This window comes from Homalodisca vitripennis, chromosome 1 (genome assembly GCF_021130785.1).
Source record: "Homalodisca vitripennis isolate AUS2020 chromosome 1, UT_GWSS_2.1, whole genome shotgun sequence".
Taxonomy (NCBI): domain Eukaryota; kingdom Metazoa; phylum Arthropoda; class Insecta; order Hemiptera; family Cicadellidae; genus Homalodisca; species Homalodisca vitripennis.
This window is the reverse complement of record NC_060207.1, coordinates 187,862,240-187,889,740: the sequence shown is the minus strand read 5'-3', so window position 1 is coordinate 187,889,740 and position 27,501 is coordinate 187,862,240. Positions and strand designations below refer to the sequence as shown.

At 31.2% G+C, this 27,501-nt stretch overlaps 2 protein-coding genes across 3 annotated transcripts in view; one reads left to right on the top strand and one right to left on the bottom strand.

Moving 5' to 3' along the window:
• Positions 1-1,868: 1,868 nt before the first annotated feature.
• LOC124352927 (facilitated trehalose transporter Tret1-2 homolog) lies at positions 1,869-21,358 on the top strand. The gene is made up of 8 exons (XM_046802658.1): positions 1,869-2,020; positions 3,573-3,708; positions 5,329-5,514; positions 9,163-9,261; positions 10,578-10,762; positions 11,680-11,895; positions 14,407-14,593; positions 20,392-21,358. Exons 1-8 carry the CDS (start codon positions 1,997-1,999, stop codon positions 20,805-20,807), a joined length of 1,449 nt encoding a protein of 482 aa, XP_046658614.1. The 5' UTR covers positions 1,869-1,996; the 3' UTR covers positions 20,808-21,358.
• A 1,309-nt stretch (positions 21,359-22,667) lies between these two features.
• The window catches only part of LOC124352926, a 30,729-nt gene continuing 25,895 nt past the window's right edge, over positions 22,668-27,501 (bottom strand). The window contains exons 12-13 of one of the 2 annotated variants that reach the window (XR_006921551.1): positions 24,774-26,812; positions 22,668-24,648 (exon numbers count right to left, since the gene is read on the bottom strand). Coding sequence is in view for 1 of the 2 variants with exons in the window: in XM_046802657.1 (XP_046658613.1) it covers positions 26,767-26,812 (46 nt within the window). In the remaining variant the exon portion in view is untranslated. Of the gene's footprint in view, positions 26,813-27,501 lie in introns of both variants that reach the window. The other variant, XM_046802657.1, reaches the window with a different exon arrangement.

The window sequence follows — 27,501 nt, the reverse complement described above, 5'->3', positions numbered from 1 at the left end:
ATAGCAATACATTAATTTTGTGACTTGAGTTTTAGATTTCCAGATAATTTTTAGCCACATTTTATACAACTTTAATAATATTTTAATATTGATTTAGTTCCATATAAATAGAATATAAATAAACATTGCCATGTTATTTCTAAAGGTTTTACTATAAAAATTCAATTAAACATAATAAAATGTATCCAAATTCTTGTACTTTTGACGTGACAACGTCTTAAATTAGGTTGCGGCTCGGAGTCACTCATGAAAAAGTGTAACGCCCGGTAACGTTACGATGCCCGTCCAGTGGGTCCGCCGCACGGGATCCGCACGGGATAAAGCAGATAACTGTGGGTCCGCCGCACGGGATAAAGCAGATAACTATGTTTATTCGTGAAAATGTGGAGTGCTTAGATTCGTCATTTACAACAACTACAACAATAAAGGTAAATAATTGTACACTGATATTTCATTATCGTAAACTATGATTGATTGATTAATTGTTAGATTGACACAAAAGTTGAGAAACTGAGTTTATAGGTTATGTCATACTATTGACAAATGTTGATAGTGTTAAGTAAATTATTAGTTTAAATCACTCTGCAATCAATCGTAATTCAGTCGATTGAGAAGAAACAGCGCGTATTTGCTAGTCAAACATTTAAAATAACAAATTATAACCTCTAACCTGTCATAACAGTGCGACCAAACAAACGAACTAAACCAACCAATCACCACGCGCGAAGTTAGAATTTAACTGTGTTTAGCAAGAATTTCAAATTCCAATTTTAGTAAATGTTTTATTCAACTTTACCATTTACAATAACAAATTTTTATTAATTTCAAATTATGTACAATGTTTTAGTAAACAAAATATATTTCTATAGTTAAAATTTGTGCAATTCTTATTTTCATTCAATTCCTTGTTCCTATTGTGCAATTTAATAATATTCATATCAATAAATATTCTACCGAGAAAAAGAGACGTTGTCACGTAAAATCTTCGCCCGTAAAACCGACTTTACAGGCAACCATAATTTTTTTATATCAAAGTCTTCTAAGCAAAAACTATTACTCTAATCTGAATGATTGAAAACCCCTATTTCTATGGTGTAAATAATCTATTTAATCATTGATAGTAGGACAAAAGTTTAACAAAAATAAACATGCTTTGACATTTTTATCTACATAGGCAAGGATTTCAACGTTATTCTGGCTTGAAATTAATACTGTTGTTTATTGCCACAGTGATTTTAAATAGCAACCTTCCTGTAATGTCAACTAATTTAACAACATTCTATTTATAATTGTTTCATAATCTGGAATACAAAAATGTTGTTTTTCAGTAGTCTTTATTAATTTGTTTGTGCACATTACATTGGCTGACTCATTCTGATTTTGGTATATTGATGAAATTCGTATTCAACTGATCATTCTATCATAACATCAATCAAAACTCTAAAACTAGGTACTGGTTTCAGTGTCGAGAGCGGGGCACTTGACCTACAGATTAATAAAATTACACCAACCAATTTCTACCAAACAAAGAAGTAAGGTCATGTTCACAAACTGTGGGACAAGAGGTGGCTGTGAACATGCAGTTTTGTGCAATCAGTTTCAACAAATGTAACATGCTAAATTTTACACAATGTTAATGAAATCAACAATAAAGTTCATTTTTTCATCAGCAAAATGTGATGGAAACTGTATCAACCCAGTTTGAAGCCATGAAATTGTCTTGTAATTATTTCTTTCAATGTAATGGGTCTCATGAATCATTACAGTGAAAAACAACACAATATTTAATCAAATTTATAAGCTGATACTTGTAATAATGCAGATTTACTGTGTTTCGATTGTGAATATACTACTATTCATTCCAGTGTATGAATATTTGTTGTTTTCAGCAACACACGGTTTATGGCAGCCACCCAAATTCACTTGGTATGAAGAGACAACAAATTCAGACCATGTTGTAAATGTTTCAAATAAAGTTTGTACAACCAAACAAAACATGGTTTTCAAAGCATCGGCAGAGGTATTTAGTTTGAATATTTGTTATCTTAATCTAAAAAATGCTAGATAACATGATACACCAGTAACTTTCTAGATGATATTGGTGGCTCATAAATGGACAACTGAAGAAGATAATAGATATCAGTCTTCAAAATATTGAGTGTTTTATTGTAATACTGTAAAAGACTATATGGTGAGATAAATTTTATTCATTGATCCCTACTTCTGTTTTGGATATCTGGACCCCACTAGCTCTTTGTGGGGCCTTCTTAGTTTTAATATGCTTATCTACTACTTTGGCAAAACCTTGATTTTGACCCACCCATTGTTTTTATTATTATTTGCAGACCCACCAGTTTTAACAAACAGAGAATTCTACAAATTTATTTTGAACACTTACATAAATTTCTTGAAACAAAACAACAATGTGTCTTTATTATTCTTGTTTAGGGTGAATTAATTTGCTAACTATCCTCGAAATTTATGTTTTTATTCTTCAATAATGAGCTAGCATTTTTACAACCTTGTTACAATCCTTAGTTTAAAATTCATTATTTAGCAATGGATGATTTGAAAGGACAATTGATTATGGATATTTGCCATTGCTATAAATTACAAAAACTGAATAAAACAAACCATGTTTAAAACTTTTCTGGAACAGTAATATTTTCTGAGATACCAAATACTTATAATACTCTAATACTCTGAGGTACTAAATGATAAATAAACAGTCTTGTATATTCTTATTATTAATGAGAGCCACACTACCAGCTTTATCTAAAGAGTATAGTGACAATCAATAGGTAATATTAATGCAATATACAATAATGAACGAGTAATATTATAATGACCTTTATTAACCTCCGAGCTATAGGTGGTGATTTTGACCAACAAGTAGCCATCCTATCCACCCATTGGTGGTAGTTTGTAAATAACCTATTAATTACTAAGCAGCTCCATGGCTTGAATATTGTTATTTATCTTCTAGACAGTTTTTTTACCAAGGGAAGATTTATATGAATTAAGAATCGACTGTATTGGTGGCTATCTTAATTTTAGTCCTATAAGAACAATGGTATACTTCAAACACTTTCATTCCTTACTTTTAGTGATAGATCATAGTGAAGTCTCATTTTTAAGATATGGTTAAATTGCATCAAAACTATTTTTATTTGTTATTCAGAAAAAAGTTAACTTTTATATAGGTACTTTATATTTTACATATTAAGAAAGTATACACTTTACAATTAAAACTAAATCACGTTAGGATTGTATTAAACCTATTTTTAAAATGAGATATGTCTCATGATTCTATGGCAAAAACATAAGATGTAAAACTGTTTGACATTATTCTTATAGGTCATTGCTCAAGGTCATTTCACTACAACTGGCTCTTAAGTTAACAGTCAAATAAACTATTACTTTTACAACAATTTATCAGACAAGTACATTAATAGATTTTACTAATAAATTACTCAAGGGAGATTTTGAATATATTCCATAACTAAGTGTCTTTTTCATTGAGCCCAATAATTTAACTCTTAATTCAGTGTCTTTATTACTTTCAATTTTAGGTACTAGCTTGTGTATCAGCATCAACATTCCACTTTACGGTGGGAGGTATCGTTGGATTTTCAGCAATTTTGATTCCCCAACTTGAACGATCGGATTCTAGCATAAATGTTACCAAAGAAGATGTCTCATGGATAGGTAATTTACCAACAGATATTTTTTTTTTGTTCTCTTAGGACAAGAAGCTTATAAATTGCACTTAGTCCTGTAAGAACCTTTGCGCTGCTTCCGGAGTGATTGGATATTCAGGATGGGTAAGGTTAAAGAGTAGGGGCCGCCTCCTATCGAGATCCATGAGGAAGAATTAGGGCACTACATCTCAAAGTCATCCCGGAAGAAGGGGAGGCCAGCTCTGAACCAGCCTCTCCAGTCAAAGTAGGCAAGGGGTGGCACAACCTTGTTGAGGTTAACAAGAACCTCTGAGGTAAGGGAACAAACCCCACCAACTCCAACAGTCATCTTCCACAGTAGACTAAACCTATCAAATTGCCCATGAACCCCAGAATCTCAACATTTGCAGTTAGTGATGTGCCGCTACTGGACATCCATAAGGTTGCCCAGATTGAAGTGGCACATCGGTTTTTGCTGTGCCCAGTGGTGGGTTCAACTGGTAGGTATAAACCAGCCAGAAGTGATCCCTGCTGGGTTACCAACAGATATTAGTTTGCAGTAGCATTTATTAATTTAGGTGAAAAAGCAATATTACACAAAAGTAATATTGAAAAGCAACCCATATAATTATTGTCAACAGTTGGATATAAGCTGATTGAGTTAATTTTGTTCAAAGGGAATTTTGAATGATCCAGAATAAGGAAACATGTATATAATGCCTTCATTTATTTACAGTACATATTTTAATTTTTAAATTTTATCCATTAAGAGAGCTGGCAACCCAAAAGCGGTCTGTATTGAATAATTTTTGAATTTAATAAGTTCTTTCATGTCACCCCACATTTGCATTTTTAATAAGTCACTATATATATATATATATATATATATATATATATATATATATATATATATATATATATAGAGAGAGAGAGAGAGAGAGAGAGAGAGAGAGAGAGAGAGGTATAAAGGAAAACAAAACATGTTTCTTAACTTCGAAAGCTTAATATTTAGTCACTTTTCAGTGACATTATCAAAAGCTTGTATAAATAAAATATAAACAAATGTAAGAGTGAAGGTTATAACATATAACAACAAAAATATATGGTATCGAAACAAGTACAATAAAACATGTAACTTTTCCTAAATACAGAGATAGATCAAAATGTTTGAATAATTAATTTAAATTAACTGTGTCTCAGATTTAATCCAACTGGTGATTTTGATTGAAGAGCCATTATGTTTGCTTGTTCATAAATATCTTCTTAGCAATAATTTTTTGTATTCTTTATTTTCATAATTTTGAAACTACTTGATGCCAATTAGAGAGAAACGATTTTCAAGGTTATGATTGTGTTGCATAGCATGTGCAGACACGAGTCTAAGTAAATTTTGATGTCGAACATTGTCGATGATTGTTCATCCTCAGCCTAAGTGATGAAGATGTTTCTCCAAAAAAAAAAAAAATATGTGTGTGTGTGTGTGTGTGTGTGTGTGTGTGTGTGTGTGTGTGTGTAAAAGAAAACAAAGCATGTTTATTAACTTTGACTGCTCAATATTACGTCACTTTTCAGTGACATTATCATAATCATAGAGTTAATCTACATATCATCATTTCCATAAGATAAACACATTGAAACTATGTTACAGCAAGTATTGTCCCCCTGGTAGCACTACTTGGTTCTATTCTGGGAGGATGCCTTGTGGATAGGATAGGTCGTGTCAAGACAATCAAGGCAGCAGCGGTACCTTTCATAATCGGTTGGCTATGTATTGCTACAGCCAACAACCTGGTCCTACTACTGCTTGGACGACTACTCACTGGTGCATCAATGGGTACCTATTTGCCTTAAGTAATGATTAAATTGTTGTAATATTTTATTGTTGTAGTTTATGTTATCTCTTAATGATGCTATTTTGTTATTTAATTTCGTTTACCTCAAAAATTAATAATTAAATCTGAGGCACATAGATATGAATATAGAACTGATTCTAAAGCTTTCCTTCTTTTATCCATAAGCATCATTAATAATAAACTAAATTTGTTAGGACACATTGACAATAATGAATTGTTAAAACAAAGAGAGAAGAAAGAATTTATTTTCTCACTACAACACAATACAAAGATAAGAGTAATATATATATATATATATATATTATATATATATATATATATATATATATATATCACACATAGGATATTCTACATTTCTATAAAATTGAAGAATACAACATAAAATATTATCACTATATTTCACATATTTTTACAGTTAGATGAGAAAATTTAGGGCCTCAAAGGCTAAGCCTGATTTGAGGTTCCAGTATCGAATGGTTCACCGTATCAAATGCTTATCGTATATCGAGAAAGAGGCCGCTAACATATTTATTTTCATTAAGACCATCATAGACATTCAGCATGAAGTACTGCAAGGCATGTTCTGTACTTGTAGCATCTCTATAGCCAAATTGATTTTCACTGAAAAGAGTGATTTAATCAAAAAAGGACATTAATATACTCTTCATTATTTTTTCATTATTATTTCGGCAACAAAAAAGGACGAAAATTATTACATAAAGTTTTTAAAGAGCATTTATGAATTGTTATGACTACAGCCTTCTTCAGAGTAAATAGAAAAATACCAGATTCAAAACTGAAATCCAGCAAAAAAAGCAATACAATTATTTTCATATAAAATAGGTAATAAATTACAGTGAAAGCAATGGCCGATAGCCAAGATAATAAATCCTGGAAAAAAGCAGAACATGATTAAAATTAAATTGTTCTTAAAATGAACATTTCTAATAATTAATGGATTGCAGTAATATGCAATAATATTATAGAATGCCTGTGAGTATTAGACAACCAAATGAATGGAAACAATTCACATTACCACATGTAAATATGTGAATGACGTGATGCTGTTTATTTCAAGATATGAAGTTCTGATGCAAGAAAAATTTGTTTATAAAAATGGCAGTAGACTATGTCAAACTAAGTTATACGAAAATGTATACATTATAAACATTAAAAATTAATTTATTTTGCATATATATGAAGAACCAATGGCTTGAATTAAAAAAAAGATTGAATGCAGAAGTACTTAGAAATTAAGTTTACTGAACATAAAACAAAATTGATACAGCAATGTAATTTAAAGCTTAAAAAATAGAAAAAAGTGTTATGTAAAACTACTTAATAAATTAAATAATTGAAAATTTCATGTTCTAAGATTAATACCTAAGATGACAAGTTCACTACATGGCTGATTAATACAGTGTCATCAAAAAATAATGCCTAGATTTTAAATAACTGTCATAAAAAAACTATTAAAGGTAATTTAAAAGTAATTTAAAGGTTGTAGTCTTAAAATGTGCGGAAAGAAATAAATTTTTTTTTCATACCTTAGTATGTTTCAATGTGTATTATAATCAAGAAGTTGGAAATATGATTTAACTACAAGCCTTTGATTTTATGTAAATTTAATATTCATTGTTAATATTCATCATTATTAATTCATTGTAATTTAGACTTTTTTTAGAACCTTGAAGAACCATTTGCATATAATAGCTATCATTTTGGATGGTAATGATACGAGCCAATTTGATAAAATTTAATTGACATTCAAATCAATAACCTACAATAAGAGAGGGGTAACCTCAACAATTGCAAAGGCAACTACCCAAATTTTAATTAAAGCACAAATTATAGAGGTTTCACTTGAGTTAATTGAATTTGAGAAACATATAACATAATCCATAAATTTGAAGCATTTAAATTATATTTGTGTACACCAAAACCATTTCTCATTGCTGAATGAAACATTTTGATTTTTAATTAATTATAAATTTACCTTATTATGTTTCACAATATTGTGATGTTATGACAGGTTTCATCAACACCCTGACATCATAAGGTACCTACGCGTTAGCGTTTTTGTTGCAGGTTAAAATAAAAAAATATATAGTACACAACACAACACTTAAATAAATAATACATATATCTTCAAAACACAAATCATAGCGACACGAAGGCCACATGATTATGCGTGCTGGAAGAATAAATTGCAACACATCACCAGATGGACAATTTCCAGGTGCATTGCCATATCAAACAATGAATTGGCTGGAGTGTTTAACTTATCATTCAGTACATTGTCAGGGGCACATTTTAATGCTTTGTATATCTCAGGATCTTCAAGCGTGGACATTAAACTACTTTTCTTACATTTATGAATTATTTGTAGGTTTTTATTTATATTGCAGTAGTTTTGTCCATATTGTACTCTGTTCAGCGTAGTTTTACTGTTGTGTAACAATATTCTTTGGAAGGTATTCCGTAACAGATAACACATTCACTGCTAACGTCTCTGATTTGACTTATAACCAAATTATGCAAGTGTACAGTTGCCTGCTTTGACAAGTGGCATACCCCCTGAAAAAATTCAGAGGGTGGTAGGAGTAATGTCATAAATAGTGTACATGAAAATTATATGAGGCTATGTGCTGCCATCTCAGATTGGAGACACAAACGTTATATTTCCAAGGAATTTGGTGTCTTAAATTTTTTATGTTGCTGGAATTACCTCATGACATTGTATATTAATAAGTAAAAACATATATTAGCATGCCTAATGAGTTTTGATTTATTTTTAGCAATGCATGTATTAACATGCTAGTATTTAGTAAACCACTATTCCTTCTTTTGCAAGATGTGTATATATAATCTTAAAAAGCCTAAAAATTTGAAAAAGTTTATTAAGACCTAAACTACCCTCTGATGAACTAATCCAACATTTAAACAAACTTTTTGGCTGTAAACCTTGTTATAAGCCTCACTGCAAAATTTGCAATTTAATAACAAATTAAAACAATTTCTGTAGCAGCACAACAAAAAGAAATGATCCAATAATATTGATAAAGTGACTTGTGAACCCAACAATGGCATTTACCATTTGTTGCATAAATACTGTCCAAAAGACTGCAATGGAGCATAAAAAATCCAATGAATGCTTTTTTTCTTTAAAAGGTCATCAAATTCAAAAACCAAAAATTAATCATTTGGAAATAGCTTATCACAGGGTTCTACAAACTAAACATCCTAATAGTCTAAATGTAAGATATGGGTAGTTGTAGAGATAAAATGAACTATTTAAATTTTATTAAATTACACCATTAACTACAAATTTATTTTATAAATTAATATTCCGTGTATAATGGAAATAATTTTCTCTTTATAATTCAAATTTTTTTTATTAATATATGTTTATTTTGTTTTGTTAAAACACTTTAGTAGATTAGTATGTATAAACTTTTACATCTCTTGAAAATATCTTGTAATTTAGACAAAATATAGATTTTTCTGTTTCATTTCTTGTTTTCCTTTTTTTTTAAAAAAAATATATATATATTTTTTTTGTTACGAAAATATTATATTTATGGAATTAATATTTAATATCAAAACATTGCAGAAGTAAACTGTTTCAGCACTTTCTTTCAACACTGCAATTGTATATGTGACAGAAGTGGCTAAGCCTAAGAATAGAGGGGCCCTTGCCTGCACTCAAACTTCACTACTGTCTTTAGGTATGTATGTAAAAATAGCATATTCTAAATGTAACTGCTAGAACAGAAAACTAATCCTGTACTGTTCAGCTCTCATTCATGACATTACAATATTTCATTCTTAAAAATCAATGATCAAACTTTGCCTATGGCTAATCATGGCTAGAATTTCATTCATACTTCTCTAAATTACGCTGAAAACTGTATGATAATTTTTTTTAAATATATATATATATATATATATATAAATAGATCTTTGTATAAATTTCAACAAATAGTGGTGTAACTAGGACTTGGCTTTGGGGAGGATGAATGTGATAGAAGATCTCACTACACTAGGGGTATAAAATAATATGAATAAATCTAAATTTAAATCAATGACTTAGGTTTAACTCAAGGTAAAACATTTAACTGCTGTGCTTCAAGCAAGTTGGCTTGCTGTTATACCTTTTTTTACTCTGTACACCTTATGGGGATGAGGGCTTCTATCCCCCTCATCCTCACCCTTAGTTACATATTATGGATGTTTTTTTGGAGTAGTATAAATCCTTCAATTTGTATGTACAAATAGTCTTGTGCCTGTTAATCTAACAATACAACTACCAAACATACAGCAAACTAAAAAGAGTAGTTTAAAAATTATTACAAGTCTGATTTTCAAACATTTAGCAGCAGTAAAGAGGGTACCACATATTGTGCATCCTCTTTTTGTATTTTGCAAAATCAAAATTCTTTTTTTCTGGATTTTTCTGCAAAACGATTTATATACATTTAAAGTGTTTGATTGAAGTGAATGATTCAACACACACAGACTAATTACTCTTATTTCCAGTCCCTCCCTTCTCCCTGTAATCTTTAAAATACAATCGTTTGTGGTAGATGTCAGAGCATCGTTCACTGCGCAGGCCTGCCACTCTATCACATGCCATATACACTAATCTTGGTTGTGACATTATAACAGTCATAGAACGTAATACGCCTATTCAACAAAAGAATAATGAAAGGGGGAAAAGTAGAAACATATTATGTTAAACTTTTCTCCACTAGATTGCAGCAAAGAACGTAAAAAATTCATCTAAAACTGTTTAAACAGTCGGCTCGCATTTCCGGGCAAAAATGAGTGTCAGAAAGTAAGTAACATTTGTTCAGAACAAGCTTGAACAGTTTCAGGATTCTACTGGAAGAATGAAGCACATAACAAATGAAACAAGAGCGCTGTAACTTAGTAACGCAAATGTTTGGACAATGCCAAACAGTTTTTGCAGAAGACGTTCCACTGTCCAAACACTGACCCACAGTGAGAGTGTTAATTTAAATTTGTGACCCATTTGTTCCAGGAATGATATGCATGTATGCAAAAGGAGCCTTTTTTCATTGGAGGACCATTTCCTGGATATCTATTTCTTACTGCATCCTGCCTCTCCTGCTGATATCTTTATGGTCTCCAGAAAGTCCTGCCTGGCTAGTATCCAGGGGCAAATCTGAGCAGGCACTTAAGTCTCTCTTATTACTATACCAGAAGGTATTTAAATATTGAAAATTCTGTGAACTACACAAATTTGGTTTCATACTCAAAACTCACATTTTAAATTAGTTTTTAATCCAAGATAATCCTACTTTGGACTGTTCCATCTAAACCATTGTTATGGTATTTGTCTATGGGGCAACTCCGTTGCCTCCAAAAACGTTTTTGTGTGGCGAAAAAAGGCAATCAGGTTAATGGCAGATCTTTCTAATCAAAAGTCCTCCAGACAGACTTTTTGTAATTTTAAAATAATGACTCTTGCTTGTATTTACATATATCAGAATTTAATGTATGTTAGAGAAAATATCAACACCTCTATCTCTCATGAGTTAGTACATGATTACAACACTAGGTTTTGATATAATCTTGTAGGACCTCTAATAAAACTAACTTGGATCTATAATAATTACAATTCCCAACAAACTACTACTAGCTATAAGAGAACTGCTAATTAATTAATTTAAACTAAAGATTTGTGCTGGGCTTTTTTTCTTTGTTGACGAGTACATGAAGTGCAACATGTTTGATCTGTTACAAAATACATCTGGTTAATGTACAACTGTTATATAAACATATAACTAATTAGGTGTATAAATTAGTTTTTATGTCAAATGTTTTTTCATGACGAAGCCTACTGTAACTGAAAATGTTATTTAATGGCCAATAAAGATCTTGAATCTTGAAAGATACATTCATAAACCATATTTTTTGGCAGCATGTGCAAAAATGCTATTAATTACTTTGTAAATCGTTTATATAATTATATAACAGAATTTAATGACACTGTTTATAATCTCAAAGATTGTAAATAAAGATATTCTCATTCTCATTCTCATTCTCAACAACATCCACAGTATTATTTGGATGCCTCAGTTTAAGTTATACTACAGTCTATATTTTTATTTAAATTTCAGGAAAACATAGCTGAGGAGCAACTAGCAAAAATGATCAAAGAACTAAACAAAAAGCAAAGACAAGAATCTCAAAGTAGTTCTGCTTTTGGGACACTTATACAAGGCCTGACCAAACCAACTGGCTACAAACCTGCACTTCTTCTCATTGTTATTTTTATCCTCCAACAGTTTTCAGGAATTTTAATCACAATTTACTACACCGTCTCTTTCTTCCAGGTATTAAAATAATCAACCAAGGTAATATCTTTCTCTTCCTACAAGTGCTTGTTCCTCTGTATTATTTTATTATTTCTGATCTCTTTCATGAATATTTTTTTGGTTAGAACTGACAATCACAAGAGCCCTTTTAGGTTTTACAATACAGCATTATTCACACACATCTTAAATAGTAGTGTTCTTGTATAACTGAACTCATGATTAGATGAACAATTCCTTTACAGTAACAAAACAGTAATAAGCATTCTCTTCATCATGCTGCACCTATGTCAAGCATTTTTGAATCATTGGTCACCTAGATTTTTCCACATACACTAAGGATGACCAGTACGGACCATATAAACGCAAAATAAAACATTAATAACTGTTAACATTTCATAATACTTGTATGTTAATAGTTCTTATAGGTTTATGGGTCATCCTCCATCAAACGCAAAATTTTATTAAAGTAAAGTTGACAGTTTTCAATTACACTTAACATCTAAATTTCAACCATACCATCTTGCTAAACACCACTTTTAAAACATACATTTATTAAGTTTTATATCCACGGACATGAGGCTTGCGTCACAGACAACAGATCACAATATTGTGAGAAGTAATTGGTCTAAAAATATATGTTATTAAAAATTTATTTTAATGATAAACATAGTTAAGACCATGTTTAAACTATTGTGCCACCATTTTTATTATTATAATGCATTTATTTAATTTTTTATTGTCTCATACCAACCATCATGTCTGTGGACACAGTTATTAAAGTTCTAAAAAAACTCAGAAGGTGACAGCAGTAGTCTGGTAAAGAGAAAATTCTTGGTGACCTTGGATAATATGTGAAAGGTTGTAGATTTTTATAGTGAAGAGTTGTTTCAAATTAGAAGTGAAGTTGAGACGTTGTAAAGGTCATACAATCATATCAGTTGCCAGCCAATTGCACAGGTAAGATAGTTTTATAATATTTCCTTCATTTCACATAAAAACTGGATTGTTACTATGACAAAAAATTGCAATTTTAAGGTTGTCATCTAAAAATTACTTGACCAAATAACAGGATTTTTTAATTATCATCAAGTCTATGGACTTGTTTTATCCACGGACAAGATATGTGGGCAATAGACATTAAGTTTTAAATCAAATAATTCTTTAGCAGTATAGTAAAAAAGGTTGCTTGGGGCTAGATCTGGTCAGTAAGGCGGATGGTTATGTAGTTCAAACCGTAATTTGTGGATTTTTGCCATGACAACTGCTAAGGTGTGAGACGATGCGTTGTCTTGATGAAACAGGATTTTCTTTTTCTCCAAATGTGACCGTTTTTCCAAAAGTTCTGCCTTCAGCTTGTCAAGTAATGATGCATAGTAAGCTTCTGTAATGGTTTTCCTTTTTGAAGATAATTTATTAAAATAACTCCATGACTATCATAGTTTTTGCATTCTTTGGAGCTGGTTGCTCTTTAGCATTCAACTGTTTGGACTGTATTTTTGTTTCGGGCGTATAATGGTGTATCCAAGTTTCATCTACAGTAATTAATTGGTGTCAAAACTCGGATTTATTTTGCCTAAACTGCGCAAAAAGAGTATTGGAAATGTTCATTCAAACACGGTTTTGGTCTAACGTGAGTAAACGTGACAACCAACATGTGGAGTGTTTAAATGTTGATTTAATATGTAACGAACATGTTCTTTTAATACGTTAATAACCTCTTCTATCTCTTTGACTTTAATATGTCGATCGTCTAGCACTATTTGGTGTACTTTGCCAATGTTTTCATCGATAGTTATAGTTTTTGGATGTGCCAAACTTTCGTCATCTCCCAAGCTCTTACGGCTATGTTTCATTCGGCAGCCCAAAATTTCACTATGGTAAATGATAGTGCAGAGTCCCCATACACAGAATCCAACTCATCCAAGGTATAGATGAAAACGTACCTTGAGAATGCCCATGGACATGATTAGTCATATTCTGTGGACTTATTTTTATTAAATGAATCTTTTTATTTTTACTTGAAACTTGATAGTGTCTTAAGATAATATGTTACAGTTTCCAATTAATATAAAAAAATATGAATTTTATATTAAATAAATGATATTCATAAGGACAAGTTATTGGACAGTTTATGGAGAATGACCCTTATCCATACTTTTGCCAAAACTGGATTCAGAGAGGATGATTGACTTTTTCATATCAAAATGTGATGAATACTTACTGTTGAAGCATGTGGAAAATCATTTCTGTCCAGGAACTAATCAATATTCAAAGTTCACCCAAATTTATTAGCTAGTTGAATAGAAAGTTTTATTTTATTGTAATGATTATCAAAAGATACACTAGTTCCAAATTATTTTATAACTTCATGATTCCATCTCTGAAAAGAAATGCACTTCTAGATAATGAAATAAATAGAAAAATAGGGGTAGTGAAAACATGAACGGTCTAGTACTTATATACCCACCTCACCTACTTGTTTATAAATAAGATAAGATTTAAATTTCTAATTACCACGCTTAATTGTAGAGTGTAGGTACATCAATTGACCCTTTCCTGAGCTCTGTTGGGGTTGGAGTTGTGAGACTAATCACGACTGTCGTTACTTCTATCCTGTTGAGACATTTTGGCCGTCGACCTCTGTTCATATACAGCAGTATTGGTATGGCCATTTCAATATTCATAGCTGGATATCTTACCAAGGAAATACAACAAGGTAAGAAAACAAATAAATCACAGCTGTATAAGAAATAAAATAATTAATATACTTTATTTGTGTTATAAACATAATAATCTACAGGTATACAGAATACAGAAATCTTTATTCGTATACATGGAGTACAGAATTGTGTCAATATAATTTAGTTGTACAATCAGGTATTTAAAAATTCTTCTAGGGTGTAATATGGTTTCTGCAGCAGCCAGGCCTTAAGTGCTGTCTTGAAGTACTTCTCATCTCTGCGTCTCTTGAGGTCCTCTGGAAGCTGATTGAAAAGTTTTCTCCCCATGTATGTAGGTTTCTTTTCAAATAGGGTCAGGTGGTGTGTGGGGAAGGCATAGTCATAGGCGTTTCTGGTGTCATAGCTGTGTGTGTCACCTAGCTGGTCAGGTTTCTGAGCTATTGTGAAGCAGATGGTCTCGCAGATGTAGAGTGAGACAGCTGTCAAGATCACTAGTTCTCCAAATGCCTGACGGCATGAGTCTTGAGGAGTCAGTCCCGCAAGAATTGGAATTGCTTTCTTTTGTAGAACCAGAACCCGCTCCCTGTTTCTTACTGAGGAGTTGCCCCACACGAGTAGTCCGTACCTCAGATGAGATTCAAAAAGAGAGAAGTATGCTGTCCTGGTAGTATCATTGTTACAAGTACTTTTTATTCTTTTAAGGGCATAGATACTAGAGTTGAGCTTGCTGCAAAGACAATCAATGTGTGAGTTCCAAAAGAGATTGTCATCTATTGTTATGCCGAGATATTTGGCTTCATTATCTTGGATTATTTCAGGTAAGCCATAGTAGTTATTGGTTCTCCGGCCTTTCCATATTAATTGTTGTGTTTTGCTCTCATTAAGAACTAGGTCATTATGTTGGCAGTATTGCTTTGTCATATTCAGGGCTATAAATGAATTTATTTCAAGAGATTCTGTGTCTTTTTTTGCAATAAGAAGAGCGGTGTCATCTGCATATAGCATAGCTTGGGCCCAGTCAAGAAGATAGCTTGGTAGGTCATTTGTCAGCAATATGAAGAGCACTGGTCCAAGTATAGATCCCTGAGGTACACCTCTAGTGATTGGGAGTAAGGTTGATCTTGCTTTATGGGATGTGTTGTTTCTGGTATAGTTTACTTCCACTAGTTGCTGTCGATCTTTCAGGTAGCTAGCAAGCCAGTCATGTGATGCTCCCCTGATGCCCATATTCCCTACTTTTTGGAGCATGCTTCCCTTGCTGAAGTCTAGTAGCATGGCGGTTACTATTGTACCTTCTTCAAGTTTGTCGATAATAAACTCTGTCAGTTGAACTATAGCCGTGGTGGTGGATCTTCCTCGTAAGAAGCCATGCTGTTGAGGCGTCAAGATGTTTTGAGTAGTCAGATGTGCTGTCAATTGATTCAGAAAGATTTTTTCAATTACTTTTGATATCATTGGAAGAATCGATATAGTCTATAGTTTTCCACTGATGTTGTATTGCCTTTCTTGTGTTTAGGAAATACTTTTGCAAGTTTCAGTTTCATAGGAAAGACACCTTGTGAAAACGACAGGTTAATAATTATGTGACATAAGGGATTTGCTATTTCATCTTTACAGTGTTTTAGGAGTGTGGAAGAGACTTCATCGACACCTGCGGCTGGTTTTGATTTAAGGGATGTGAGTATATGAAGGACTTCTTCCGGTGTGGTTGAGTGTGGGATGAAGTCAGGTACATCGCCATAGTCTTTCCATGTTGTTAGCTGATTATTTATGGCCTGGTTAGCGTTACAGAGAGTGATGTCAGCTATTTTTGTAAAGTAATGGTTGAAGTGTTCAGTTATTTCCAAAGGGTCCTGGATCAGTTTTTCATTGATTATAAGTTTAAGTGGTTCGTCCTTTTTACTGTTATTGCATTTTTCGTAGTTAATAACCTCCCAAACAGCCCTTTGTTTGTTATGTGAGTTATTAATGAAGTCTGAGGTTGACTGTTTCCTCAGTTTTTTCAAGTAGAGGTCATAGTTCTTTTTTCTGATAGCTGTTTCTATTTTATCACCCTCACTGCCAGTTGTTAATTCCATTTCCAGGGATCTTAGAAAATGTTTTCTCAACCTTTCAGATTCTTCATTGGTTGCTTTGAATTTTTATTTTATTTTCGGGCGGGATTTTTTGTGTGGACATGTTGCATTAAGAGTTTGAATGAGTATTTCATGAAAATATTCATAGGATTCTTCCACAGAAGGGGAGTTATATACATTTTGCCATGTCTCTAAATGAAGCAGGTTTTTGAAGTAATCTAGGTTTTTCTGTGAGAAATGTCTATTGGTTAAAATGGGCAAAGGTAATGTTTTGTTCGGAATACTAGCTGAGCAGAGCTGAGCTTTGTGGTCTGATAGGCCAGTGATAATTAAATCAGCGTCAATTTTACCTATGTCAAGGTTAGAGCAGACAAAGTCAATTGATGATTTAGAGTTCAGAGTTACTCTAGTGGGTGGGAGATCTATCCTGGTGATGTTATGACTGGCCAACATGTCTTTAAGTTATGTGTATAATTTGTTGGTCCTTTGTGTTCTTCCCGCTACAACATTTGTCACAGCCGATTTCAAGTAGCTAGTTTGCGCTGAGCTGCAGTTGCATAAACATGGCCTCCTCTATTAATTCTCCTTCCAAATGTGAATTGAGGAATGTTATTTGTTTTCTGCAAGCAGAAAAGAATAATGTAGCAGATATCCCTTGGATAATGTGCCGTGTCTACGGAGAAAACATTATGAGTGGTGGTGTTGTATGTGAATTGTGTAGAAAGTTTAGGTTACAAAAAGATTTGTGCTCGCTGGGTGCTAAAGATGTTGACTGATAACCACAAAACTTACGTATGGCTTCAGGTTTTATATTTCTTGAATTTGACATTCGGCCATCTTTAAACTTTTGACGTGATTCACACACAACACCTTCTCTCATGATGTTTTCTCCGTAGACATGGCATATTCCCCGATGCATTTCTGCTGCACTATTCTCTTCTGCTTACAGAAAAAAAATAACACTCCTTAATTTAAATCTGGCGGGGGAGCAAATAGAGGTGGCCATGTTTATGTGACTGCAGCTCAACGCAAACTAGCTAATTGAGATGTTGTAGATGGAGCTTGTATTGGTTATTCTTACTTTCAATCACTGTGAAAAACACAAGAACCAATATTTATAACTTTTTATTTTGTGTTTACCAAAAAAATATGGTTTGTGTGTATTTTAATGTAGTGATTAAATAAAAAGAAAATCTACTTGAGCTTGGCAGTGACAAATGTCATAGCTGGAAAGATACGCAAACGAATACTATGCACACCGCGTACTTGCCACGTGTCTGGCCGTCATGGCGTCAGATCAGGGGTTGAAAAAAAAGTGGCCCTTGTTCTATGATTATCTCAGCTTTGGTTATCTGTAAATGAAATAGGGGTATCTCATCCTCATGGTTATTACTGTCCAAGTTTATACTGTAGGGAGAATTGCTTTTGAAGCACCTGCTGTTACTATTGATAAATTAACAATAATAGTTGTCTCACTGTGTTACTCAGCAGCGGGTAACCCAGAGATTTCTGACAATCTTTGATAGCTTTTTGGATTATAAATGTAACTGTTCAAGCTATACTATTGCAGTAGGAGAAGACTTAAATACAAATTTCGACATAACAAAAAAACACACAGTTTTCTAATATCCTACATCAATAAAATTTTAATTGTCTGAATCAGGAACTAACCAGAAGAAGTAATTATTTAGATAATGTGTTTGTTAGTAATTAGAACAAAATTAATTCATGTGAATTAAGAAAACGTCCATATTCTGACCATGATGGACTTATAACAGATGTAAATATTTCTCTAAAATCATCCTTGGATGTTTTTTCCAGTTTTTGTGTACAAGCTTATGAAAGTTATACTGCCTATGTTTGCTATTTAGAACTTGTTTGAAACTTTAGCATCCTGTGACTAGGAAAGGTTGTTTTCCTTACAAGTTCAGAATGGTGCTAAAAGAATGTTTGATTCATTATGAACAGTAAGCAATGTGACACGCACAAGTCAGGAATCACAACACCCATGTTGTGTGTCAACTCCAGACACACTTTAAAACATGCACTTAATAAAAACAACACTAATTATTAAAACTGAACTAAAGAATACATATTATAATAAGCCTACATACTAACCAACCACAGAGATCAGATGCCAATATTGAGTGAATTAGGCAAGTAGTTAAATTATATGAAAAACAACAAAGGGCCCAAGACAGCCCTGCGGGACACCCCACTTAGCCTGAGTTTCTTATGACCACATCTCATTAACAAACATTTTTTTGTGTTCGGTTACTAAGATATATTAATTCAAAAATGAAAGAGGAACACCTTACATAATGTAATAATTTAACTTCTTTGTAAGATCATTATGACTTACACAACCCTTGTTTATTAGTTGGAAAAATCTGATGAATGAAAAACTAAAGGAAAACTCTCCTTGTTCTCCTAAATATTCCTCAAAATGTTTTTTTTTTTTTTCTACACACTATTGCATGTACTGTAGTTATGATGCTACTGTATCATCTCTTATGGCAAACAATTATTACCTCTATGAGTATTTAAATAGAGAAATTGTCTAATGTCTAATACAATGACTGCTAAGTTTACATAACAACTTGTAAATCATTCAGACAAATTCTTTTGTCAGATCAATGAATGTTGTATATGGTAACTTCTTTCAAAATGTTGTATGAATATTTAATATTATTTCAAAACACAAAGGTACAAGATAACTAAATTAGTTATTTATTATTATTGTTATTACAAAATAGTGTATGAAAGGAATTGGTTTATAGTTCAATACAATAAATTGTTCACTTTTTCCACTGATGTTACTCATATAACTGTATGTACATCAGGAAATCTAACAAATGTAAGCCACAAGAAAACTCTTGTTCACACTGAGAGATTTGACAGTGAATCAGAATTGGCAAGTGAATGTTGAGTTTCGCTCTAATTCACCTTCCTCTCAGTGCAGCACCTGGAATCTAATGCTGTTATAGACTCGACTCTTGGAATCCAGTCGTGTTTGTCGGAAGAGATCCAAAAAAGTCGGTGATAAAGAAGCTCAAAATGAACTTATTACGTTGTTTTGATAACAGAGAAATCTAGACTACAAAATATAGTGAAATCTAGGTGGAGGTATTTTCTTTGTCTCATCAAATGCGTTACGATAGACACAATCTCTAAGCACGGTGAAGCAACCGAGTTTTTTTATACATAATTTATACGTATTCCAAACGCTGCACAAGGCGGAAGGTGAACTGGAGCTAACCTCGACATTCAATTGAGTCAAATTCAATTCTTCCCACCATAGCTACGTTATGTGTAGAATTGACATAAAAAAAATTGAAATTCAAGTTTAGACAGGCACAACACTATTGGTTTTGTAAATGCTACTCTGGCATGGCTATATTTACACTACATACAGTGTGTAATGGCCATTAGCACGGTTGTAAACGCTTAATGGCTTTCGATTGACTCATCACAAATTTTGTACTTTTATAGTAATTAAAGTTTTCAATAAAAATAGCACTGTTTATCATTTTCTGTACTATATTTAAAACATTGTTAATGAGTTATCAAAAAATTAATAACTTCATACAAACAAAAATAACAAAAAATAATAAGTTAGTAAAAACAACATTATTAACAATACTACTTTTCGGCTCCAATATTATGTTCTTCTACAACACAGTATGTTGTTTAGTGATAGATAAATAATAAAACTGATCAAATGGATATAAAATATAAAACATTTTTGCCTGTTACAGAAAATATAGAGAAGAATTCCTTGCCAATACTGTTCATTTTAATGTACGTGAGTCTTGGCAGTATTGGGTTCAACACCATCCCCTGGATAATAAGTGCTGAATTGTTTCCAATAGAGATCCGAGGTATGGCCCAAAGCCTTATAATGGGAATCACCAACTTTAGTATATTCTCGGTTCTCAAGATATACCCCTTCATGGACGAAGCACTTGGTGGATCCTTTGGAGTCCAATGGATGTTTTCTATTGTCTCTCTAATTGGTGCACTCTTTATATTCGTATTCCTACCAGAGACTCACAAAAAGGAACTTATTGAAATTGAAGAATATTTTAAGAATAACTCAGTTTATCCATTGAGACATAAAAGACAAACAAGAGAACTGGCCGAAGAAGCTGCGCTTGAAATGATTAAACAATAATGCAGCGCAGCAGACTTTGATAAAATTTAAGAAATAATGTTAAGTAAATATGCTGATTGTTTAAAAATACAAGAGAGTTTATTTGTAGATTTCATGACATGTACAGGATATGTTACAATTTTTGCCAGGTATTAACACTTTTGAGTGCCAGATGACGATGTGAACATTAAATAATAGTCCTCAAGATCTACAGGATCGCCATCTGATTCTCAGAGGATTGGCCAACCCTAAATGTCTCTTGACAAACCTGCAGATGTTGAAGCTGTAATGCCTCTTCATCACCATACTGCAAGTGTGACCATGTGTACTTCATGATTTATGGAATTACGGAGTTTTTGAATGATAACGTTAATTGTAATTGTGTTATTTTCAAAACCACCGCAGAAATGGATGGGAAGCTAGATTGTAAAGTGCATAGTCTCTTTTCCTGTAATTGGGAAAAAAATATAAACATTTTCTTTTATTTTTAAATACTAAAGGTTTAATAGACATAACAACATTTTTAAAAAGGTTTATGAAAGTTTTATTTTCAACACAATTTCAAATTAATTGTAGAAGATTTTTTTATATTTCATTTATACAAATGATATTTAAATTAAATTTTTGAGTGAGCAAACAATAGTGAATTTATTTCTCCTGAGTAACTCAAGTGACAAAATTAAAAAATTGAATCTGTTTTAAAATTATATTCCATCATACAAATTTTATATTTCATACATAAAATACTATATATTCAATTGATATACTTAGTAAAAGTGAATCTATAAGAAAAACATATTTTTTGAGCTGGGACGAATTTGAAATATAAAAACCTAATTTAGGAACTGACTTTGAACAAATTCAAATTTAATACAACATTTTAAATAATCACCGATCAACGTCACATATTACAATTTTCTTTACTATCACAGTTCCACGGCTATTGCAAACATAAATTTATACGTTTAAATACCTTTTTCAAAACTATTGTTTTCTTTCAATAGCTTAGAAAGGCTTAATTATTTTAATTTGTATAAACAATAATTCGCATACTGTCTATTTTTAATTAATTACAAATTATTTTATATTTATTTTCTTGATTTCACTAAGCTAATGTAATACGTTTAAATACCTTTTTCAAAACTATTGTTTTCTTTCAATAGCTTAGAAAGGCTTAATTATTTTAATTTGTATAAACAATAATTCGCATACTGTCTATTTTTAATTAATTACAAATTATTTTATATTTATTTTCTTGATTTCACTAAGCTAATGTAATTTATATAGCAAAATTAATTGCTATTGTATTTCATGGTAAATAAAAATTCTTAACATTCTTATTTTGAAAACACTTAAGTTTTTAATATTATGGATCTGTTTATTTTTACTTTAATGAATCAAGAATTAAAACTTTTTATTGATAAATAATTTACAGCACTTAATATTTTACATAACTTTACTAAATGTCATAAATAAAAAAACTTACAACATTGTAAATATGGAGAGCACTTAAAGATGTTCATGTAGAATTGAAAAAAAAAACAAAAGCAATTTTTAATAATTTAGTATTAACAAAAATGTAAATGACAAGATCACAGGAACCTTTATATTCATATTTCCCTCAACATATTATTATAATTTTCATGATTACTTATCTGTAAATAAAGAGAATTCAATAATAAAATATATTTTAGTTTATTGTTAAATAACCTAAAAATACAACTAGACCACTCATCATACAATAAGAAATAAAAGTTACTTTTACTCCACACTGTAAGCTTACTCTTGTGAGTAAGCTTCCTGAGGTTCTCTACAAGTAAATCTGTATAACTGTCTTAGCAGCAACTGTTGATAAAGGATAGAGAAATAAATAACATAATATGAAGTATGTAACAAAATGAGTATTTTATTTACAAATAGTTACACTTAGATGACAAAATTACATCAATAGTACAATATTGAAAAATATGACTCTACAACCAGATAATGAGCAATTATTGATATTGGAAAACAATTTGTATTCAAAGAATAATACAGAAGAAGAAATCACATATTAAATTACTCCTCTTTTCTATCAAATATAAGAGCAAAAAGGATTTTAAAAGTTATGATATTGTGTGGTGTGTGAAGGATTGTGATTTCTGTGTAACAGGTCACCTCGCTCAGTATGAATCTGACAGTGCCGTAGGAAGGCTACTAAACTAATTTTTTTGCTCTGCATTTATAAATAAAACATCTACATTCATAAAAACTCCCATTATGAGTTACAAGTTTTAATCAGTTTTAATGTGAAAATACACAGTCTTTTCTACTTCCTACAATATATGGAAAAAATATTATGAACAATAGTGTTGTATGAAAATTGTATTCTTTGTTACCAAGTGTTACCCTATATTAGTATGTTGCCACACGTAAACAAGGGTTTTTTTTAATTCAGACAAATTAATAAGATTAAAAACGGGTGCAGTATGCTCTACAACTCACATATACAACTCACAATAACTAAAGATGAAACGTGTGGAAACACAACCACAATGTAGTTAAATGTTTTTCACTAGATTGTACTCACTATGCCTGTATATTTTGTTGTTTTTATGTCTATTCAACGTTTTTATTTCTATTTGTTGCTGCAGAACCTCTGCTATTGCTTCTAAAACACCTTAACAAAACAGATATCATCTGTCGGTTTGTAAACAATAGTCAAAATTACTTCTTGAAACCATAAAAATGCCTTTGAAAATTCAAATGACTTTAAGGTGTTTATTGAAAATTTATGCCAGAAAATGGTAGTGAACAAAGTTAAATCAAATAAAAAGCACAATAATTTAAAATCTTGAAATGTCTAATAGTACTAATGACAATAGCAGTGATACCAAAAGTGATAATAGCACAAAAAAACTACTGAATTGAAAGGCTATGAAAAGTGTAAATAAATAAACATACATGTGTTTAAAAGATGCAATTGTGCACATGATGAGGCAAGAATAACAGCTCTTCATATAGATTACACTGGATGACTGTTAGCTAAACCAGACAGATCTCTTTTATAGTCTAGATGTCTCTGATGTTGAAACAATGCAAAGAGTTCATTTTGAGTATCTTTGTCTCCAACTTCTTTTAGATCTCTTTAAATGGACATAACTCAAGATTCCAGGAGTAAAGTCTGTGACAACACCAGATTTCAGACGCTGCACTAAGCGGAAGGTGAAAAGGAGCTAAACTCAACATTCCAATCCATGGAATTATACACTGATTTGGCAAAGTTCACCTGTTTTTTTTTACTTGAAACCATTGAATATATTCAGTCTAGAATGTAGTGAGTTCCAAATAAGACCTTTCTTTGGACACGCCTAACGTAGCACTGAGTGATTTTCACCAGTTTTTTTGGATTAAAATTTAATAGTTACTAAATCTCAAAGATGGTGACAAGCTAAGGGACACTTTATAAAGTATAGCTAGTACCAATTTGGAGAATGGAAAACTCATTCCTTCCTTCAAAAAACTAAGTAGAATAGTAATTGGCTGTTGCAACTTTAAGTTTTCCATGACTGAAAACATCTTTATGTATTGAGAGTATTTATAGTGAAATAGACCATATTTTCTAAAAAGCTTTTATATTTTTCAAAATGTATTGTGAAAGGATCATCCAGAGTATTGTTGGTTCTGTTAAAATTATTAACTGCTGAGAATAATATTGTATTCTCTCTGTACACAATCAAGGGATGCAGATTACTGAGTTCTTAAGAAGTTATAACTGCATCATTCATCAATAATCTAGGATAATCATTAGTTTTTTTTCTAGGATGTGTAACAACATGACCTCCACAGCACAGAGTTAGGGTGTTCATACACCAGAACCACACTTGGAATTGCCAGCAATATACAAATTTTTAGCAATTTTAATAAAATTGATATAGGTCAAACTTTAATAACTGGATATTTATTGATAATGTATATTTTTCTCAATACTCATGGACTTCTCGTAACCGTTAATGTTAACAAATATGTACATAAAACCATGTATTGTGATTTAAAATTTAGTACAGATCTACCTTCAATAAATAAGAACACTAGAACAAGGTCAGACGACCAAACTGTCTTATAGCACTCATCTGAGACCAGACACAAGGAGACTCTTCACTAATAGAATAAGCAGTTGATGATCGTGGTCTTGTTTACATTTAATACATATAAACAATTTGAGCAAGTGGGGACAAACAAGTGGCAGGAGATCGTGAATGGAAGATCAAGATTAAGTAATTATATTACAACATTTTATAACAATTTTTCTGTACCTCTTTTTAAACTAAAATGTTTAAATGTTTCACTGAAAGGGCTTTGTTGTTAAAAATTTACCTATTTCATGTGTTGTTGATATCTTTATTATTCACTATTGATACTGAATTTAGATTGCTAGGGAAAAAGATTATTTGGACCTCTTTTTAACCTATTTTAATTTATAAATTTAATAAAATCCAAGATTTATTGTGTTTGGTCCTGTTTTTTTTTTCTATTAAGAAAACTGATTACATTAAAATAATTTAAAATTAAACTAAACATTTCATAACATTTTAATTATATCTGACCAAAATAAAATTGTGATTCCTTTTTTAAAAATTAATACAATTCAGGTATATAGTGATAAAGTCCATATACAAATTAGTTTTAATAACTCTAGGTAAACATGTACTTTAAAGACAGGAATTACCAAAAAAACTTTAAACAAATATTAAAATAGTCATATAAATGAATTATTACATTCAAAACATAAATTTGTTTTCATTCCAAGTATGTTTTTATCTAATTTTATATGAATTCACAAACTTTTATTTTATATAAACCCAAATTACTAAAAACCATTTAGACATATGGTTCAGATTATAAATTTAATATAATTAATTGTATTAAAACGGGAGGGAATACTGAAAAGATTAATAAAAGTATAACATTAAAAACTGTATAAAATCTGACAACACCAACACTTCAAACAGAGAACCATTAATTAACATTCCAAGATATTCAAAGTTATACACTTACAACATTTTTTATAAGACTAGCATTAGCATAGAGGTACACGTGTTCTATGCTCAGGAGCATACAGTCAGTTTCACTTTACATGAAGAGTAATGCAATTCTTAACTAGTTAAGATGAAGGCAAAAATAGTGTTGATATATCACTCTAAAACGTTTTTAAGGTGGTGTTTCAATAGGCTGTCAAAATGTGGTTTTGTTATAACCTCAATCAATCAAAAATAGTGTTCTACACTAGAAAAACTTTTGAAAAGAATATTTCTATTAATTAAGGACACAATCAAGAATTTTAATTGAAGATAAGTAAAAACCCCAAAATAAAATAACACAAATACCAAACATTAATAATATTACGAATTAATATAATTAATTTATTTGTGATTATTTCCTACAAATTGATCTTAAACTCTTACGTATCTGAAACTATGCAACTATCTACCTATAATGATTTAAACTACAAAAGTCTTCAGGTATTTCTTTATATCTAATTTTAAGTTTAACTATATGTCTTCATTAAAAAAAAAAAAAATAATAAATTGTGTACTGTTCACATAAAAACTAATAGTAAATTTGTAAATCAATGATAGTCATTGAGAAACCCATAATATAATTAATTCTATAACACAGTAACATCACAATTTATTTATATCAATAAATAAGCATTTGAAGATTTAGTATTTACTGTTGATGTCTAAATTTGGTGTCTTGCAAAGACACAAAGATATGTGTACAATAATACATGTTGATTATTTACTATATCATTACTGGTTTGGCTAAGGCAGAGGAACTATAGAAGGAGCAAATATGGTGAGTCTTGCACCAATGAACATAGAATTGTAAGTAAACGACAGTTGACACTGCATATATAGCAAGATTCATTTAGAATTTCGTCATTTAACCTGTAATATGACTTTGATGAAGTTACAGATAGAGATTTTCTTGGTGTCATTTAGAAGGGTGCAATGAAAATGTTGGCATCCAACCTGTCCAAGTACCTGAAAAAATCAAATACCGACATTATCAAAGTTCATAGTCAGTTCTTAAGTCTAGGGATAAAATTGCATTATGATAAAGACTCACATTCAAGACATTTTGGATGAAGACTACACCTGTTGTGCAATTTTGAATTATTCAAATAGGATTATGGATATTTGTTATCAATATGTGTTATACTATGTTAATGTTTTAACACATTACTATCACAAATATCCATTATTCTGTTATCCTTTCTGTTCATCCATTGTCAATAATGGATTTTAACTCTAGAACTGCCAAAGTGATAATTTGTGATGCACTTTACTCCATTGTGAAATTCACAGCTTATTAAACATAATTTCCAGATTACATCACAATTCAAATAGTCTGTGTATAAATCAGATGAGAAGTTATACAATTTTAATTGGCAAATTCCATGTTCTCATTTTTTATGTTCACTTCTATTTGTATGTAATTGTTTGTTCTGTCATTGACTGCTAAAACCAAAGACTATAGGTATGTGACATCAGCTCTACAGTACAGTTGTTACTCTGTTTTGAGTTAGACTAGCTGTTGCATCGTTTTGTTTATTTTATATTTGTTGTTATGCTGTAATACGCAATGGATTGATTTTCCAGGTAATCTTTAGGTAGTAGACATGGCTCAGATTTAAAATGTCTCCTGTTACCCTTCTAGTATATAATTTGTT